Source organism: Ambystoma mexicanum, chromosome 11 (assembly GCF_040938575.1).
Source record: "Ambystoma mexicanum isolate Mex_15411 chromosome 11, UKY_AmexF1_1, whole genome shotgun sequence".
Classification (NCBI taxonomy): Eukaryota; Metazoa; Chordata; class Amphibia; order Caudata; family Ambystomatidae; genus Ambystoma; species Ambystoma mexicanum.
In genome coordinates, this window is record NC_090934.1 from 1,401,351,140 (window position 1) to 1,401,372,749 (window position 21,610).

Genomic DNA, 21,610 nt, shown 5'->3' on the forward strand with positions numbered 1-21,610 from the left:
CTCTGTTATTATATCTCTTTCTCTTCCACACGATTGTTCACTTTACTTCTCTTACAGTTTCTCAGCACACGCGCAGCCTTAGTTTCACCATTACTATGTTTCTACAAACTTCTTGGATCCGCTCGCAATAGCACGGTACATGCACAGCCTTTACTAGCAAATGTATCACTCCATTGTCTGTGCACACCGGTCTCTTGTAACACATACTCACCGGTGGCATAGAATGTATTATATCGCGGCTCTCTCTTTTGAAGTCAAGGTTCCTGATACCACAGCATCTGTCTCCTTCCAGCCTGGTTATTCACCCGAAGGAGATGCTGGTTATCCTTAAACAAAGTGGAGGAGTTTTCTTTAAAGCTTCTATCATGACCCTCCTGGTTATACTGATACAACCACAGTCTTCCTTGCACCGTCTCGCTGCCTCGCCTCTGCATCCAGGGTCGCCTCATCCTGCTGGGAACTGCTCTCATGCCGCTTTGCTGGCCTTGCTCAGCGTGTGCGTCTGAGCTCTGCCTTTTATCCAGTTGGGGAGAGTTTACAAGTCTCATGTGTGGGCTTGGTCAGCCTGACTTGCCTGTTAATAAAGAGCCATGGCAACTCGCAAAAGGTAAAGCATCCATGGTCTGTTCTTCCTTTCCTTGCAGTAGGATTGTGGAGTGGAAGTGTTTTCCTGGATCTTTTGAGAGATTATATAAGTTGCTGTCAGAAAAAGACGGATAGGTGTGTCGTTGTGAAAGTGGAGTACTCGGGTAGTCAACAGGAAAATAGGGATTCTGGGAGATGTAGTTGCCCAATGCAACTGGGTTTGGGTTTAAGTCGTGTGGATTGTTTTCGATAAATATGGAGAATAACAATGGGGAAACGGAACAGGAACAACAGTGTTACAAAATAGCAGAGGTTTGTTTGTTTGTTTTATTTTGTTTTATTTATTTGTATAGCGCTCCAAACCCAGAGGTAGAAGGGCGCTTAAAGAAGGCGGTTACATATTATGATATATACAATTTCAATATACAGCAATTTACAGAGTATACAAACATAGTTAAGCAGTGGGAGGTGTACGCACATATCTGGGGGGTACTATAGTTTCAAGATACAACAGTTTGCAGGGTTCACAGACATAGTTAAACAGAGGGAGGTGTACCCACATATCTGTGGTGCTACTCTTTGTTCAGGAGCCAACCGACAACATGTTTCCTGAAGATCTGGAAGGACTGTGGTGGAGTATGGTGATGGATAATTGGGAAGAGGAGGTGGACAATATTGTGGAAAATAGCGGATCTGTCTTTCAACACTGGGACAGTTAAATGGCATCTGTGGATTTTGGGAGAGGTAGTTTCCTGCCTCAGGGTAAGAATTACATCTGTTAGAAAGTGGGTTTGAAAAATGATTGAACACTGGTTGATCTCTATATTGAAAACAGGGATTATGGGAATTGTACCAAAAGCGACAGGGTTTTCACCCAACAGCATGCTACTTAGTAATATGTGTACCCATTATCCCACCTCAGAACAATGTGGTGAATTTTGTAAGACACTTGCAGAAGCACGAGAGATGGATGAAACTGTCTCTCTCAATAACCGACTGAATTAACCTAGATACATTGAAAATCCTCCTCAAGCTAATTTATTTCCTGATGGCAGCTGTAAGACAAGAGCCACTGACTTTATCAATAAAGCATTGGCAAAGCAGCCATTAGGGCATTGTACAGAGAAGAGTAAAGCCTCGAGGAAGGACCCCTTTCTCTCTCCTAAATAATTCTCCTGCAACTTTGGAAATGTTCTTTCTCACAGCAGATCGTCCTGAGCTTTCCCAACTGCAAAGCATTTTTTAGACTGGGATCTTTGAAAACATTAATAGTTGTATTTATTATTTACAGAAGGCTCTTAAACACAATCACCACGTTTTTAACTCAACCAACATTGACTCTTCTGTACACAAATGTAGTGACTAAGCTATGGCAGTGTATATTATATTCTTAAGGAAATCTCTGTATAAAAGTAAAATTGCCATTCGTTCTGGAATCTGTGCTAACTGAGCCTAAAAGCATTAGGTACCCTCAATCAGCTTCAACACATGGGAAATAAAAGATAATCAATGATTTGTGTTAGCCGTCTATTCTACACACCAAAGAAATCATTTTAGTCTTTTTTGTCCAGAGACAAAGTAAATTCCCTGTCTACAGAACCCAGGAAGCATAGGATTTACACACAAGGGCAAGTTCAGGAACAATTCAAGCTAATGGCCGACCATATTTTAATACATTGGTGATGCACCAGAACATCCACCTGAGAGCAATCACTGACTTTGGCCTGTAATCTTTAGTTTATACAGGATTGCTATGCATTTCCCAAAGATGATGTTGAATAAGGAACCATGAAAGTACGTCAGTGAGGGTCAATCCAGAATATTGTAGCTGACAGGACCACTATTGCTTGAGGAAAGTGATCGAATGACCCAAAACTGAAATGCAAGAAAAACGTCCTTTTACTTGCATCATCCTACATACATGCCTTTATCCACTTTTGATGCATTCCAAATTTACATATATGGGAAACAGGGCACAGGGTGATAAGGTCATTTTCGCACTGTGTTCACATGAGAAAGCAGGGCATAGAACCCAGACTACCAGGATCCAAAGTAACTAACTCAGTGACTATACAAAATGCACTCATTGACGAATTGACGATGAAAACAATCTGGCAATGGAAAGAATAGTGAGGCATTTACCGTATATTCTACACCCTACATAATTGGAATTGATGAAAGTTAGCAGGCCAATCATATTTTACATTAGTAAAAAGTAGCCGTACTGCACATGGGTTCTGTAGACAGACAAGATAACACTCATCAATTGTTGAAAATCAATGATCCTGTAGGTCGTTCTTCCGATTCGCTTATCGCTTGATGTGCTGTGCACTCTGAAGTAAACTGCACTCAGAATGGGCGTGTGTGTGGCTGGCTGACATGGCCCGGAGCAGATGTGGAGGGGAGGCGAAAGTTGATGTGCTGTAGCATACTGGGACCTTCTGTGTGCTGTCCCCACCTGTCGCCTCACTCTGGCCTGGTGCGGTGCCAATATCTCAGAAATGGTGCACCCTAATTCCTTCAAACATGGTTTTCGAGGTTCCACTGAACTTTAAATAATAATAATAATAACCATAATAATTTGTTCCTTTTGTCAAGACGCTTAAAATGAGATTGGTCCAGTCCTTCTACTGCCACATTAATGTTGTGCCAATTTCAGGCAACAATCTCGTGTGAAGGGGCTGAAATCCGGGGAAAGGGGTGGGCTGTCCAAATGCCATGCCTCTAGTAATGTTCAGAGGGTCCTAACAGGTAACTATGCAAAACTTGGTGCAGATTGTGGAACTGTATAAGGAACAAACTAACAGATACTCTGCTTTATATATATATGGAGAGAAGAGATAAAGATGGTCTTTTTATAAATATCCATTGGAAATAAGTTGCATCATGTTTTCTGTTTAATTTTGAGCAATCTGCAGTCCCCAATTAATTTTCTCATCTGTAATTCGAGGTGACTCAGGAATTAGGGCGAACATAAATAACATTATTTGGGCAGAACAACCGTTTATGATATTTAATCTGCCAATAATTGAGATAGAAGATTCTTAGGATTCCTAGACACTCGTAGGGAACTTCTCTCCATGTTCCACTTGGTCCCTTGGAGTGCCAGAGTACCCTGGGTCCTCTTCTTTAGCACTTTAAACCCCACCAGCCTGTCACTGTCAAGTCTGGTGTAAGTGTGAACCACACCCTCAACCTAACCACGGAAGCCACGTGTACAGGACTGTGGGATGTATTAACCCACTCTGCTCTGCCCTGCGACACCCTGTGTCCTGATGGTGCCAGGATCATCAGAATGGCCGCAAAACCTCTATGCGCGCCAAAACCTAAGGAAATTGCGCTCTACAAAACACCAAAAGATGGCTGCCAAATCTACCTTGCCTGTTTTCAGCAGTGGAGCGGAGACCTCACTGCTGAAACATGTCATTGGGCTGCCCAATCAGTAAAACTTGAGCCTGCCTGAAAAGCAGTGCTTGCTGAAAGAAATCCGGAATCTTGTTTTTGAATCTTTTCTTGGTTGTTGAAAATACAGAATGCTTGTCCAAAACATCATAAAACATCCAATATCCTTGCTGGGTGTACCCATCACTATATTTAAGAAATTATTATGAACATACCATGTCATGAAATGCGGAATCTGTCATCAAAATATCACAGTAAAAAAGGTGCCTTCCTGTGAAATCTGTCAAAATATGGGCACAGTACTAGCGGCCGCCTGTCAGTAGTTGCATCAGAAGTTTAAACTTGTGCAATTGAAATAAAATGTCTGGAAACTAAGTGACCTGTTATTAAGAGGAACCTAGGTTGTAACTTTTTAATTTCCATGGTTTAGAAGCTGGAATAAGAATTCTAGCTGCTTGTTTGAAAATTGCAAGTTTTGTTTTAAACCAAGAAAAGTGTAATAAAATGACATTGAATTTAAGCTGAACTCAAAGCCACCAAACCAGTTCCCCAGCTTCCCCCACAGGGCCAGCCACCTCCCTTCTGCTCTCTAGACCAGGAACTCACATTCATGTGTGCATTAAGAGGGGAGGAGCACAGGGGATGCTCTGGAAAGGGGACAATGGACTGCCTCTGGCTGAAAGGATATGCAGATTGTGAAGTGCCAAAAAAGGCCTCTCCCAGAAGGAAGGGGGCGGATTGCTTCAGACCTGCCAGGAGGAAAAGGACGCGGGGACAGATGACTTTTGTTGATTCACAATGGACAGAAGTATATTTCTAAAAAGACCGATAATTGACTGTGGACAATTGTAAAACAAAATGTAAACCCGGACTTTTGAACCTAAATTTTTGCTGCACTTTTTAAGAGGAGCCAGAACTCTGTGCAATGTTCTGGGACGTAACTGTGGAATTTGTGGTTTTATAGCAAATGTATTTATGTGAGAAGCATGAAACTTCACACGCTTATGCCCAGATACAATGCGCACATGTGTACACATTTTTGGACAAACCCAATATTGTGTCCCGGACAAAAAGTGCAAAATTCTGTCAAATCCAGACCCAAGATCCTACCGCGACGGGGCTTGGAAGAGCCTTTGCTCCACAAAATATGTGATCTAGATATATGTTATTGTTATTAAGTTTGTAAAATTGTAACTATGTATTATGCTAAAAGTAGATTCCATGTTCAAAAGCCAAGGGGAGGATGTTCTGCTTCATAAAACCACATCATCATGGTGACACTCTGTTTTCTTCTCCAATCAAGGGAGGGAGCAGATTCTAGCCTATAGCCAACCAATAGCATATAGCCAACCAAGGGGGCGCGCTTAGGATAATTCAGCATACACACCCCTTTATCAAATGCATAAATAGAGACAGCTGAGGACTTAGAAAAAGACACAGATCCACCCACCATCCCGATCTTGGCAAAGCACCTTGTAGGAGAACTATCCATATTCCAGACTCCAGAAACTTTGCAAGCAGAAATGCTCATTGCATAGCTGAACCACTTTCAGCTGGGCCTTAACTTACAAAACCCATCCCACAAACTTAAAGGGGAAACAAAAGAAACAGCCAGGCTGTGCTGTACTGCTTGCCTGCTAAATAATTATCTTCAGAACCAGACGGGCAGATTAAACCTAGTCTTGTGCTGTGCCGTGCTGTGCAGTAACCAGAGAGCCATTGCAGATCCAGTCCAGTCCTACCGTGCGGTGACCAGAGCACCTTGTTGATTGCAGACCAGAGCACCTTGATGTCCAGTCCAGTGTGCCCAGTAGAATCCTAGAATCCCTGACCTGAATCTTTGACGGCTCTGTTCAAACCCATATAGTGAGTATCCATAGATAGGACGGGGTCACTATCATATATACTGTCCATAGTAATCCCTATCTAAATCCATCCTATCTTATCTTTAGAAACCTGCATTGTTAGAAATCTTTTTGAATTGCCTGAAATGTCCATCTTATCCTATATTCCTTCTGTACTAATATTGTTAAAATTATCTTTGCACTGATATATTGCATCTGAAGAAGGAATGCGTCTTGGCTGGCAGTTGCCTTAATCAAGTAGCTGAGCTTCCGTGTAGCAATTGCTTCTTCATAGTCTGACCCTAGTGTAAAGAAACCCTTTTTGTCTTTTAAAAGCGCCTCCCTGTTTCTCATTGTTGCACCTATCTGAAAAAACGACCACCACGAAAACATCCATCACTTCTTCAAATTTTATGCTAGAAACAAAAACCGCATCGTAAATCCTTATAGTTCTCCCGCAATCGCAATTACCGCGCGTGGAAAAGTTTGCCGCAAATTTTCGTTTTGGCAAAATCGATAACATGTAAAATAGCTTTTCATTGCACCCAACCTCAAAATTAAGTTTTCACATTGCTTATTACTCTCAAATCATTGCTAGTGTTTGTCTGCAACCATACAAAGCGGCTCCCATTAGAATTTAAACAAATTCAGTGATTTAGCCCATTTTTAGTGTTTTTACCCATTCCAATCAAAGCCAACTTTAAAAACCATTTTGACAGTTTGCCAATCAATTCTGTTTCTCTCTTGTGTTGCTGGGGGGAAATTGGGATTGCTATATTTGCTTGAATTCTGCATTCCTGAAACATGTTCTCTCTCCTCATATCTCTCTACATTGCATATTGGGGAGTTGAGGGGTGTGCAGGGGGAAAGAGTAACAACATTGCCATTTGATTTGAACACACACACCCACAAAAGTATTATTGCTGTGCTGTATTGTTTTTGCTCATTGTTACTCCTGGTGATTAAAGAGATTGCTTAGTGTGACATCACCCCATTGGTGATTATTGTATCCCCATAAAAATAGTGTGATTATATTGTGAATATCTAAATAATATATAAATAAATATTTTTAACTTTGCAAACCTGCCTGATTCCTGGTTTAGTGTGACCGGGGGGGCGGGGGGGTGAGGGTCGCGGAGGGGGTTCCAAGAGAGGGGCGTGATATAAGTGGTACATCGTTCAGAATAAAAGAACTTTTCGACACAAATAAATAATTAAGGGTTTCAGTTGTGCATTACATGCTAGGAATTGACTTAGGTGAAGTCCCAGATTGAAATCACTTACAGGGCCCTCCCACCTTGGTTGGCACGAGATGCTTCCTTATATGAACAGGCCACCCTGTGACAACCAATGGGGTGAAAGAGGGTTAGGGAGAGATTGAGGATAGGCATGGGGAAGTAGGGGAACAGGAAAGAAACCCTCTGCACTTCCTCTGACTCGTGCAACTTGTAGCCGCACAACCTTAATTGCAAGCATCTCTGAAAGTGCGGGCCTCCCTTTTCACCACCTGCGTGCTTATAGTCCACTTCCTCAACCTGGATTTCCAGGCCTTGCCAATGCAGGGATTCTGATAAAGTTACTTTGTGTTATAGTCAAAGTAAGCAAGCCTACCCTGCTCATAAACTTTCTTACATTCCAAGTTATACACTTGTCCTTATACAATCATGGGCACTGTGGGCTCATCCACAGATTCCTCACACATATAGTGGGCACAGCTAGGCATCTAGTTATGTTACAGGAGAACTTGCTCTGGGACCGGGCAGACACATTGCTACGCACACAAAATGATACATTCTGAGCCTCCAATCCAGCCTCATGAAACAGTCCTTTGCAGGGCCCTATTGGACAGAGGTTTTATATACAGATGTGAAGGTCATGAAGAGGCATACCTGCCTGCAGGTCCTCATAGTCCCGTATGTCATTCCCCGGACTCTGCTCTATAATTTGCTCAATCTGTAGGTCCGTCAGGTACTGAACGTCGTCGATCTGACTCCGTCTCTGCTGTTCTGCCAGGATGGCCTCCTGCAGGTTGAGGTAACTTCTTGGTACCTGTACATCAAAATGTTACAGTAATGCAGTTATATGGGAACAAACATGATTTATTTATATTTAAGTGTGTTTCGTTTATAATACAAGCTTTCACAGAACATTCAATTTCAAACATGACAATATTTAAAAATGTACAAAACAAAATTAGAAGTTTGTTTCATGACAACATCAAATACATTTAATTGGAGTAAGAATTAATACAGAGATGTTTTAAACATTTCATGGCTGTCCTTCCACAATCAACATGTACGAGAATCTCTCAGTATTTGTCATCTAGCTCCCACTTTTTCATATGTGCCAATTAAATCTAAATATAATCTTAAAACATGTTTGAAATTGGTTTACTAGAGAACCAAGTGAGATAAGTGAAACTTTACAGACACTCCTTCATACCCAACTTTGTTTCTAAATAAATGCAGTTATTGCACCAACCCATTTGTATAGCTTCATCTTTATTTCTCTGAAAGAAGAGCTACTTTGTAGACCTGTAAAAGAAGAGCTCATCTGTTGTATATATGCTTCACACATGTTTTTTGATATACTGCTGCTGGGCAGGAGAGTGATCCCAGCCTACCGGGAAACCAAATCAGGAGAATAAAGAAACGTGCAAGAGGAGTGTTACTCTTCCTTGTCCCAGTAGTTGGGAAACAAGACCGGTAATAATTTGCAGGAGAGTAAACCAAGTTTACCACGAGCGGGGAAGCAGTAAGAGACGGAAGAAAATAGTACCCTTACAAAGTAGGAGACACTAATTGGCTTGGGAAAATAAAATGAAACACTACTAAGAAAAAGGAAATATTTTCTTGATGTTATTTTTCTAAACTGAAAGCTGGGGTTTTGGAAAACTGTGTATCAACATCTTTGGGTGGCAACAAGTAGGAATATTATTTTGCTTCACCTTATTGCCAGCGAGACTGGGATCTTTTCGGTTGTTGGCGAGGAGAACTAAACGTGTTACTTTGAAGAGACTATCCTTGCACAGTTATCTTATACTATTGGTGTTAGGGACAGTAGTAGGTTTTTGGACACGACAGTGGCAGTTTTCTTTAGTTTAGGACAAGCTCACTAGATTTCCTTTGAGGCTTGAAACGTTGTTAGCTTTAGGGATAGAGGTTTTTTGAGGGTTTTTTTTGCAATCCATTTTTTTATTAATAAAAGTCTTTATCCCAAAACATGCTACCACTGCGTCTGCGCCTTAATACTGTATCCTTACAGAGGGTATATAGAAGCAAGGCCATTGTCTCAGTTAACATTCAAAAAATCATTGGCTTATTCACAGCCTCTATTTACCTGTAAAATTCAATGTTTTCGGATAGGCCAGTGGCTTCAGAGATACCAGCCCAAATTTGAATCCAACAGCTTATATAATTGATCCAGAGGTGGGACTCAAAACCCATACTTCTACAGTTTCCCTTCATGTGTATTCAACCAGTCTCAATTGAAATTCATGTATGTATCTAAATTATACAGAATAATTGGGACGACCCTTTGCTTACAAACTCTCTTACATACTTTCTAATGTGAATTATTATTAGTTATGAAATTACCTAGATAAATTATTTCATTTACTTCTTAAACAGGTTTAGAATCAAGGTATTACTGTGTTGTAAAATGCATGGTTGAACTTTTGTTGATGTTATTTCAAGGTGATTTCTTTATCTATATTCAGCAAATGCATACAATCTGTGTCCGAAGCCTATCACTCTTTGATCTATTCTTCAGTCAGTCAATAACTTTATTTCAGCCATCAGACCATAAAAGTACAACCTAATACATACATAGTCAATAATACAAATAAATATACAACTGCCCGTAGTACCAAAAAGTCAGTTACTTGGATCCAAAACCCGGCTATTGGCCAACAAACTCAAGACCCCCATTTAGTTCTCTTCAACTCGTCCCACATTACAGGTTCCACTTAGTCCAATGAAATTGCCCAGAGTCCTTTTCTCCAGTGGGACTGCATCAGTCCAGAGAGCACAGAATGATGTAGCCTAATTTCAGAGGGGTAAATATATGTTTTTTGTGGGGGTTGGTATTTCAAGTGAAAGCCCAATATGGCGTTTGCCACTCTCTGCTCCCTAAAGACAATCTGAATGCAGTCAAAGATGCTCGCCCTCTGGTAGTGTAGTCTGGTGCAATGTAAAATGTCTTTGTGGGTTGCGGTTAGGCACCAATGAACAGCACATAGGCAGTGGATGCATTTATTGATAAGAGCTTCTCTGGTTTCCAGGTGGCCAAGGGCCCCAGCTTGGGGACTTTGTGCAGGATCACTACCCCCCCCCCCGATACAGCCCCGGATCAGACTGTGATCTACAGTCCCTTGGATGAATGCTATAGGGAGTATAGTTGGGCGTCACATAGCCTGCCTTGCTAGCTGGTTTGCCAGCAGTGGGTTTGGCACTAAAGCCACTATCTATCCACCAGCTAGATAACAGCATGAGGAGGGGGTTGTGCTGTGTAGTTCAGTGGGCTAGGGATGGGTGCATTTGAGCCGGGTCCCCACTGGCCAGCAAGCCACTATTAATGCCTGTGCGCGCTATAGGTTCACTGCTGGGCCAGACCATATAAGTGCTAATTATGCTTGGAGGGTTATGGGGGGTCTCCCACCTTCAGTGGTTTTACAACCCCAGGACATCATCCGATCCAGTCAATGGCTCCCCAATGCCCCCCATCCCTCTCCATGGACTTCGAGGTGAAGCAGAAGTAGCCTCTTTAGGTCTGCCAGCTGTGAGAAACCTGAGGGTATCCTCACTCCTACTCCCCGTGGATCCTCTTCTCGGGTGGCCAGGAAAAGGGCCATCACTTTTGGACCCTGATCCTAGGTGTGGAGAAGCGAGGGAGGATCACCTGGGTGGAGAGTCCTTGGGGACTGGGACGAGGTTACCCACAGGCGAGACATGGTATCCCCCTTTCCCTATTGAGAACCAACCTAACCCTCCCCTGTTACGCTCACCTGGTATCCACGGGGACGCCACCCAGCCAGCTGGTCGCTGATGCCCTTCCTGATGGTTCCCCTGTGGTCTCAGTGTCAAGGGAATTCTGCCTGGAAAATGAAGATTATGTCAGGACTGGGCGACCAAGGTAAGCAGTTTAATCCCCCACCTCCTTATATTTCCAGCCCCTCCAGGTTCTCTTCTCACCTGGTTACCGGAATCGGTGGGCTCTCCATCCTGCTCTCTGGGCAGGGGCACGTTGGCTTTTGTGGGCGCTGGCGGTCCAGTTACTTCACTGACTGCGGCCCTTGTACTGTCTTTCAGGTAGGTCTTATTGCAATTAATGGCGTCGTATTTCTTGCATGCCTTTGTCTGTTCTAATGTCTCTTTTGATCTCCTCTAGGGGCGTGGAGTGTCCACTCGGAGAACGGGATGTGCTGATTCTCACCGGGAGATGATGGCACGCTATATCGCTATGATGCGGTAAGGAGGCGCTTTGCGTAGCGCAGCGATGCCTTGTCCTCAATGACCTGTGTTTTTCCCTTTTAGTAGGTCGCGGAGAGTACCCAGCGCAAATGGGGTTTCCGGAGCAGTGCCGGTCGAGAAGTAACCAGCCAGGTAAGTCTTTAAGCGCTTTTATGGTTGTAATGTCTCTAGTACCTCCGTTAATAATGTCTTTCTCCTTTTCTCAGGTCCCTCGATCCGGGCGGCAAACTCCTCCAACAGAGAAGCCCAGGAGCTGTGAGCAGAGATGGATGAAGATTGCAGGTAAGATTCTGCTGCTAACAATGTTTCTTTGTTTTTTCTGCAGGTCCGGAATTCGTCGGGTTCGCGAGAAGCTGGACACGGTGAGCGTCACGTTTCTAGAAGCAAAGTAACGCGAAGCGTGTGTTCTTGTTCGGGTGTGGTTTAAATAGCCACTGTAAAGTAGTCCAGGTTAAGTAGTCCCTAGGCCACCACAGCCAAAGCACTAGACGCATAGCTTGGTTCTAGGAACCCAGCTATGTGGATGCCTCCATGTTGGCTGAAAGTCTTAATAAAGTAGTCCCTTAAGCAGACGCCTCTCCCAACTGATGAGCCTGGCGCCAAAGGCGCCAGGACTGGCCCCAAGAGGGCTTGAAAAGTGGAAGTCTGGCCTTATTAAAGATCCGGGCCCTTATCCCACCTGGCTTGTGGACTTGCCAGTGGGGGTCAGGGCTGAGGGTCGTGACATCCCCCTGGCCTTTATGGGCAATTATAAAACATCTCCCCTCATTTTCCCACATTCAACCTATACTAGTACTGGGACAAGGAAGAGGTGACTAGGAGTAGTGAACACTAGTAACTCATTTCACCACTCTAGTACTGGAACGAGGAAGATGCCTGCAGAGTACTATGAAGGCCAGACATGTCCCTCTGATTACAGTAAGGCAAGACCAATTGAAAACTCACACCTGCAACCTGTCAAGTTGCAGGTGTATAAGAAGAGAGGAAAAGAGCAGTAAGGGGACCAGCAGCAGGCAGGCCTGTGTGAGAGAAACTAGCAGGGGATCTTGCTCGATAGGAGGCAGTCATGGTGGGTCCAGCTGGTGTTGCGGACAAAGAAAAAGAAAGAAAGCCACTAACAGTGTCTGCAGAAGAGAAGCAGAGCTGTAGGCGAAAACAGATAAGCATCAAAGGAGCAAGCAGGGCTCGCAGTCAAAGGCAAGCCAGCAGGCAGAGCAGAAGTGGTCCATCACAGCTGCCTGTCAGAACTGCCGGAGACCGGTGAGTGAAAGGGAACGTCACTCAAGACTGGGGCGCTCCGAAGGGGGCTCTGTGTAAGCGGAACGAATGCCGAATGACTCTTGTACTTGAACGCAGAACGGCGAGGCCAAAGAAAGAAGGGAGATGCGACACATTGTGGCAAAGCCAAGAGGCTGACCAGGAGAAGCCAAGTGAGTGTGAACCTTCATATAAAGCCAATAGGCCGACAAGAAGAAGCTAAGTGAGTGTGAATCTGCACACGGGCAGATACAAAAGAACATGTGTGGTGTGAAGGCATCACGAAGTACGACACAGACAATAGACTTTGAATTAGAACAAACACTTTTATTTAGCTTATATGTCAGGATGGTTGAACAGCTAACCTGCCCTATGCTAAGGTGGGATTTCCCTACCTAAATAATACTAAGGAAAGTCTGAGTCAGAGTTCAATTTAGGAATCGGTCTGTGTCCAAAACCTATGCTTGCCCTCACAACTATATCTGTACAATGCGTAGGGATGTCAGTAACCAAAAGAAAACAATGTTCAATAAAAAAGTCTTGGCTTCAATCAGCTCGCAGCTTCCTTTCAGCTCCCTTCCCCAAGTATAAAGAAGTTCCACAAAATGTCTTAAAGTTACTTCTTTGAGGATAAAGTTTTGACCAACACCCATGGTTCCCTTCCCCAAGTTCCAAGCTATAAAGCACAAGGGAACCTTGAGGCTTCCCTCACTTCATTTCCTCCGTTCCAGGGAGTCCCAGCTCCTAGACCACATTCCATGGACCACCTTTCTCCACGGTCCCCAGCGTCCCGCTCTATGAAGGTTCTCTGCTGCTTGTCCTGGCCTCCTTGCTGCTTTTCTTGTCATTCTCTCTGCTGCTCTGTTGAGCTCCTTTTGAATACTTACTGTCCCTTGACAGGCTGCAGGTGCGAGTGTTCAATTAGCCCTGCGTGACTACAATTATGGGACATGCCTGACCCTTAGAGCTCTTAGCGGGCAACTTCTTTGTCCCAGTACCAGAGTGGTAAAAGAGCATGGTCTTCATTGCTCTTAGTTGCCTCTTCTTCGTCCCAGTATTGTCAAAGGTCAATTGTGGAGAAAGGATGGGAACTGGATTATAACTGCTTATGAAGGTTTGGTTGGCTGACAAAAGGGGGATACCATGTCTCGTCCACGGGCATCTCACCCTCAGTCTCCAAGGACCCTCCACTCAGGTGATCCTCCCTCGCTTCTTCGCCCCCAGGGTTGGGATCCAATAGCGATGGCCTTTCCCTGGCCACCTGCACAGAGGATCCAAGGGGGTTAGGAGTGAGAATACCATCAGGTTGTTCACAGTGGGCTGAAGAGCCTAGGGTTCCTGGTTGCAAGGATAGGTTTTGGACACAAATAGACTTTGAAGTTAAACTTCTGGACTCAGACTTTCCTTAGTTTCGTTCAGGTAGGGAAATCCCACTTTAGCATAGGGCAGGTTAGGCCTTCAACCATCCTGACATTTGAGTTAATAAATCATTTTATTTTGAACTTTGAATCAGTTGTCTGTGTCTTACTTCATGATGCCTCCACACAGCTCAGTCAAGACTAGGCTACATTTGCAACAGGGTGGCCACAAGAACCCCCGTTGCAGTCAAGTACAGGGTATGCACAGCGGCTGAACCAGTGGGAGTAGGCGAGGGTTTTGAGGGGGGTTTGGTGGACCGCTCTCTCCATGTTCAACCATTCGACTCCTGTTTGAATCTGTGTCAATATGGAAGGGACTGGCAACATCGACAGTACACAGGTTAGCTTCTGCGCCTTCATTATACACATTTCATTCCAGAGGCATCTGCCACGTCAGGTCAGGGAGCAGTGTCATTTTTTGTTGCCTTCCAAGCTGGCTGGCAGGATGCGTTGCCCAGGCTTGCTTCCTCATGTGGCGGAACCACAGCAGCAGGGCCGAAATTCCCCTGTCAAGGCTCCACAATGCCAAAAGAGAACCATACTTAGGCGAGTTAAAAGGCAACAACATTGCCAAAGACAAAAGTAGGCAATTAAGAGACCCAGTGTATGTAAAGCATATTTCCCATATGTACAGGAGGTCATAAGAGGAACTGGCTTTCATCCACATTGCCAAAGCCAAAGAAGTGTAAAAGTGGGAGATAACTATTATCAGCATTTGGTTGAAGCGAAAGTGGGGAAATAAGAGTGGCAGTAGGGCTATCCTTCGGACAGGAGATATTCAGTAGCTGTGGAGCATATGCTGCATTCCATGTGGCAAACACAAGAGTGCAACAAATAGCACCAGTGTGGTTCATGTTTTCTCAGAAAGAATACTTAAGCCTGATGTTGTTATGCAAAAGACATTGCTAACTTGGTGGAGGCTAACCTTTACCACATAAGTACTTGTAGTTAGTAATGTTATTATATCCTGGCAGGAGAGTACACCAGGGCAAAAGACCTTGCAGTAGTAGTAGGCCTGGTAGGTGAGTGGACCGGGTGGAAGTATGTATGTGGTTGAAGGTCTTGAAGAAGAAGTGGCAGAACCAATAAAGGGTTTTTGTGAACTGCTACAGAGTCATCCTGACAAATTATTATCACTGAAGCAAGTGGTGTGTGAAATGCTGCAGAATCATCTACAAGCGTTAAAGCAAGTGTTTTGTGAACTGTTGCAGAACTATCCTGACAAAGAATGTTTTGTTGATTCTAATGAATAGTGGAAGTATCCTTCATTTATATGAAGAAGTTGCCTTAAATTCTTGGTCACAAATGTAAATGGAGAACTTTGTTAAAAAATTTTGAACTGTTGATTGAACTTAAATTGGAGCAAAACGAGTTGTATCAGATCTTTTGTTGTGAAGTTGGAGTCAAAAGAACTGAGTTGGAATGTTATTAAAACACAGGATGTCCTTATCCTATTGGAGCTGCTGAAAAACATCCTACTTGAATCTGGGGAAAGGGAATTCACCGAGATTATAAAGAGAGCCAGTTATCAGGCTGTGAATCTAACTGCATACATTACCTTATTGAGTTTGTTATATGGACAAGTGTGAGAGACAGAAACCTTTTGTTAGAGTGTTTGCTTTAGTTTACTTTACTGTAGAGAAAGGAGTGGATTCAAGCTACCTCTTCCTCTGAAACACTTACAGGTGTAGCACTAAAGTACATGTAAACAGATCCTGGTACATGAGATCTGTGTTTTTGTTATAGTAGAGCACAGCCTTTCAAAGGTACACAAACTTATTTATTTTACACACAAGAAATAGTTACTTTTTCTTAACATATAGACATAGAGACATATGAGCTTAAAGTCCATGTTTATAGTTTTTTCTTTTTATCTGTTTACATTATATTGTATCATCATATAGTGTAATTATCTCATGGACATACGCAAAATGAGGATTAGTACATAATGACTGAGAGTGCAATGCTACTAGACATGCACCTATCGAGTCGACACTCAAATGTGTTTCCAGCTATGAACAGAAACAAGTGTTGATGATGTACTGTCCTGTAGCTTTCCTCAGGACTGTTTAAGCAGAGAAATGTAGAATAATCTTCCACATGTTGCTCATGAAGCCAGAGAAGCTGTGGATACATAAAAATGTATGTTTTAAAATGGTCTACACGGGGGTGACTAAAAACATGTAGTTGTACCTGTTTCCAAGAGTATGGTGTCTCAGGGCAGGAAGATTGTGAAAATGGCATCTCTGAGTGCGCCAAAATTTAGGGAACGAATCGGCTCTGGTTGCAGAAATAATTAGAACTGCAACAAAGGACAACAAATGTTCACTGATCTGTCCCTTTTAATTGACAGAGGATGCTAAAAATGCAGAAAAGAGCATAATGTGCATTGGTGCCCCTCAGGTATTTAACACATGGGTGGCCAGCATGTTTGTTGACATACTGGGTGCATGGGCGGTAGATGCCCGTGATGGGAAAATTGTGTCTCCCGATTCCGTGCCTAAATTTGTTTTAATAGACTGTGGAAAAGTGTGGAAGTGTCATATACGACCAAGTGTTTCCTCGAGCAACGAAGTGCATCAGAGCCCGACGGGTCATTTTTCAAAATGAAAGCACCAGCATGGATATTAGACTTACTGTGTGCGTGGGCGGTGGATGTCCGTGAAGGGCATATCGTATCCCAGCCTTTAACTAGACTATGGCAGGGTGAGAGAGAACCCTGATCGCCCAAGTGCTTAGTAAAACGCAGGTGCCGGCGTCTATAATTACCTGGTCGCTATGCGGGTGGCTCGGGAATGAGCTGTGTTTCTCCACCCCCGAATCCACTCCTTTCCCTACGGTATATATTCCTCCTCCAGATTCAGGCCCCTCTATAAAACAAAAAGAGGTAACCCCCTTTTCCCTCCCTTTTATAAACCTTTAGTTTACTTTAGGGAAGGAAATCCTCGTCAGGGTAGGGATAGTCAGCGTTTATCCAACCGTTTGACTTAATAAAATGGCATTGTTGGAAAAACGTTCACAAAGTTGTCAGCCTCACATTTCTGACCCCTCACAGTACATAGTTCCAAGAACTTCCCGGATTAAAGGCGTATCACTTTGGAACGCATCCATTACACAATGGGCCACAATGATGGTGAAGGTGACCATCCAGCTAATCTCCAGATTAGGACACGTATGGGGAAAAGATGGGAATGTGGTATATAATCATTGTGCCCACCTGAAGTAGTGTGCCTCTGAAACGCAGAGGAGCCCACAACACACTTCTGTATCCCGCTAAGGTTACAGCAACACAAAGAAGAGGTTTTATAAGATATAAGTGTCATGTCAGGTAAAACCACAGACTGAAATCACTTATGCATTAAATGAACAAGCACCACATGTAGGAGTCACAAAGCACTGTTTGTATTAAGCTAGTAGTAAAAAGATGCAGGTGGCTGGAAAGATGGCTGGGCAAATGACAGCTAACAGACTTGTTATGTGCTGAGAAATGGTCATTTGTATAAGTACCAATGGCTGCAGAACAAGTTCTGCAAGTTGTCATCTGTAGGCCCTACTTGTGGAGCGAGGAAGTCTGGCAGACACGGGGCATATTTTACAGGGCAATCTCGTGAATTCATATAATTAGCAAAAGCCCAGTGACAGTGCCATGTTACCTGATGAAATAAAGGGATGTGGAATTGTCAGTGTGGACAATCATGAGAACGAAATCAGCAGCAGCACAGAGGCCTCGATGGTGATAAAGCCGGCTTGCAGCTCTAGCCAAGTCAATTCAAGGCATAAACCTGATATGTTCAACGGAGCATTTATGGACAAACCTTCAAAATGAACCCATCCTCAAAAAGGTATACAAGTCTGGATAGGATGATCTTCGCTTGTGATGTCCCCATTCAATGTTCCCAAATACCCTCAATTACCGGATAGTCAAGGCTCTTATCTTACCTCCCATCCTTTGTTAAGCACCTAGCACAAGATTTCGCCGACCTCTTCTACCGTCCATTTGTACAGCATTTTTGTTAGAAGTGCTTACAGTGGCATACCAGAAGCAGGAATCGGACTACAATGGGTCAAGATTCAAGGTATTTGTATTCAAATAAAATGCTGTAGGGCCCTAATGCTATGAGGGAAGATCCCTGCCTACTAAACTAAAACTAATGCTGCTTGGGAAGCCCTAAGGAAAATCGTCTTCAGTCCGATCCCTAACAACTAACAGGCCCTACCACTTAAGAAAAGTAGATCGTACTAATAGCCTCTGTTGTTGGCTTCTGCCTGGCCCAATACTTTGATTACTTGTTTTCAGTCTTCCAATAAAATTCTGCAGTTTGCCGTAGTTTTGTTCAATAAAACACAAATGTTGTTTCCATTGTTCTCTCTTCTACTTTGGAACAGGATGGGGTCCATCAGACTACTTTTCTCTGATATTCTTAGCAAGTATTTCAAATCTCTCCTGGATCATTGGTAACACAATGCTTTTATGCCTAACCTTTGTAGAACATTCGCTCCCCAAAGTCTTATGAGTCTTTGCTAGGCATACTGCTGACTGTAATTCAGCTCAATACACGCGGCCCGTCTGTCTGTTTCTAGGTTCCTGTAACCTAATGGGCTTTTCCAACCTTGTTGTGGAGGACTGACGCTCCTTTCAACGTGTTTCATATGGAATGCCTGCTGGCCACTTTAACTGTTCCTCGTGCCTTCGTCAGTGTTCTTAGTCTTGGAATACAACATATGTATCTCTTTTACTCTGAGTTACATAAGGCATGAGCCTACTCAGTTCTATGAGGCTTTTACACTTTTGGCAGCTACTCCAGCCTGTGAGTAAAGTGTTCGTATCACTTTCGTTCGGTTTTGCATATGGTGTCAGCCTGTTCCTCTCTCTCAAGTTCTCACACCACTTCTGGTGGCTTCCCAAGCCTGTGAGTAAAGTGTTTGTACATATTTTGTTCTTTTTTTACATGTGACGCAAGAACGTTCCTCTCTCTCAAGCTCTCGTACCTCGGTCTGCTTTCCCAGCCGTGGGTCTCTCAGTTTGTGATAATTTGGTCTCCATGCCCTCGTTGGGTTTTCCCTTCTCTGACTCAAAGTTTGTAGCCCTCAGTGGCGTTTTTACTTTGGGAGCATTCGCTTTCCTGATGCAGTCTGAATTGGCAGCACGTGCTCTTGCCGGGTGGAGCTCGGAGACCCAGGGTCTCTTTGTTCAGCTCATATTGTCGTCGGTAGCCGGGCAGCAGGCACCACTGTTCTACAGTGCTTGCGACACCAGCTAAGATGGTTCTCCTTCAGTCCCTGTCGTTTTCACAACGAAGACTCTTGCTCGGTCAGGACACTCGCTCGTCATCCTCCAGCTAGCAACCCTTTCACTCCTCCTCCAGGCCACAGCTGGTTCTGAGGCTCGGCATGGCTCCATCCTTCTAAGATGACGTCCCTATAGAGGCTCGCCTCTCTTATGGATTTCCTGCCTCCTTCCATAGGCATCTCTCTCTGGTTTGCTGTTGGCTTGGCTCTTATGTACGCCATTAGCAACAACATAAACATGTCTGTCTTCTTTGATTATGGCCTCCAGACGATGCTCAGAATTCCCTGAAGCCAAAGCAGTTTAAGAAGGGTCTTTGCTTGTTGTAGTCATGATGTGAGATACCAAAGTCTTTCCAGCACCCATATATGCAGAAATTGTATTTTGGACTGGTAGTTCCTGATCAGGATGGGAGTCCTTGTCCCCGGGAGGGGAGACACTCCCAGTGAGGGCTCACTTGCCCAGACCCCTAGGGAGGGTCTTGCTGAGCGTGCTCCCCTCCTAAGCCTCAAAAGGGTGGCTTTCCTCTGGAGAGAAAGGACGAATTGTCCAGATTCATCAGATCAAATAAATATAAACACAACTATTAGAACAGTTTGAGGATAGAAAAGATACCTCCAGTAAGAGTTTGCAACTCTGGAGCCACCAAGGAATATATGGTTCATGAATGAGGTTAGAGCAATCTTATTTTCAGTCTGTAATGAGAACTAGGTCTATGCAGGATTTTGGCAAAGGCTGACATTACCAATATAAGTACAGCAAGACGGATTGCAGTTAAAAAGATGGGTTTATCTTTTGGAGTCCTGTATTTGTCATCTATGGATCAGAAAAAGCACACACAGATTTTCTCACAGGTCTCTCTTGTATGTTTGAGTACCTGTGTTGTCAACAAATGGTTTTGCCATTACAGTAGAGGTTGACATTGTGGGTGAAATTGAGGGAATTTTCTGGTGGAAGAGTAGAAGTATCTATTCAAAGAGCTTTCATCTCTTTCTCTGTAATTGTGTGGAGTTTCTTGGTGGGTTGAAGACCTGGGACCGCCACATCTCCCTCATCAATGCCGGTGCCCGGCGTTTTTTCCGGATCCTCATGCTGGCCTTTTAGGAGGAGGTTGACTTAGAATGAGATCTGGCCTTGAGCTCAGATGAGGCCGTGATAGCAGCACTGATGCTAAAAGAGGCAGCTCCCAAGGAGCAGGTGCCTTTGTATTTACTTTAGCTTGTCTCTGTGAGCTGAAAATTAACTCTTTGACGTCAAAAGACCAAAAGGATGCTGACCATATCTTGATCTGGACGAGCTGGTACCACTAGGCTGGGATATGAGCCGTCAAAATGTCTGTATAAGAATAGGGAACTGATAAAGGAGACTGTTGTACCATGGACATTCAATGAAGTCAGACTGAAGGAACTACTCGATCTCAACTGGCCAGAGTGGCTGTCTACATCCCTCCTGATGCTCTTAGCTTTGTAGAGGTGCAGAAGAAAGGCATGCAATATAGACAAACATCTGAAGCAGTAACTTAGATCTTATTATCAAGGATTCCAGTTTCTAATGCGCTCACACCCCTACTGTCATGATTGTGCGAAGTCACAAGTAATCAGTTGTATGAAATGACTATCCAAAAAGGTGTTTGTATTGACAACAAGCTTATTGTTGATTCATGAGTCAATCTAATGAGTCATGAGTACATAAAATGAGCCAAATCTAATGAGTCGACACGTGTTTCGAGAAATGTTTCTGTTCTTCAGGGCTCTCGTACTCAAGTGCATCCAGAGTTTAACACCTGCATTCACATGTGGAATGGGGTTGGGTTCAATACAGAGTGCAAGTGGATTACTATCACCTTTAAAGTCAATGAAAAGATCCTATTATGTGAGTGTGTATGTAAGTCGAGTATACACCTGTATAGGTTAGCCTCCACCGATAACGTGTTTAACTCCAGATGCACTTGGGTATAAGATGGTTTTGGGGAATCACATTGAGAAGTAACTTTACATACCATGTAGATGATTGGTCGGGCAACTAACCATTAGAGATATTTTACTACTTTTATTTATTTTTATTTATTGAACATTTGTATGGTGTCTATCCAGCAAAGGTGTTTCCAGGCGCCACAAGACAAAAGAGGGGATGGGGGGGGGGAGCAGATGAGAAAATAACGGTCCTACTAGGCCTTGTGAAATTCAGACCGTGCAAGTGCAATAACAAGAAGAGCCGGCAGAGGGGCAGGTCAGCGCTGAGGGATGGAATAGGGAGAGGGGGAAGAGGGAGAAGTGCAAGAGGGACAGGGCTGAGGGGCTGGGCAAGTGCCAGGGGAACAGGGGTGGGGGTCAATAGTGCGTGGAC

At 43.8% G+C, this 21,610-nt stretch overlaps 1 protein-coding gene across 3 annotated transcripts in view; it reads right to left on the minus strand.

Annotated features, from left to right (window-relative positions):
* LRRK1 (leucine rich repeat kinase 1) overlaps window positions 1–21,610 on the minus strand; it is a 1,071,210-nt gene that overhangs the window by 462,531 nt on the left and 587,069 nt on the right. For all 3 annotated transcript variants that reach the window (XM_069625026.1, XM_069625024.1, XM_069625025.1), the window contains exon 19: window positions 7,721–7,880. In XM_069625026.1, coding sequence (XP_069481127.1) covers window positions 7,721–7,880 — 160 coding nt within the window. The remainder of the gene's footprint in view (window positions 1–7,720; window positions 7,881–21,610) is intronic.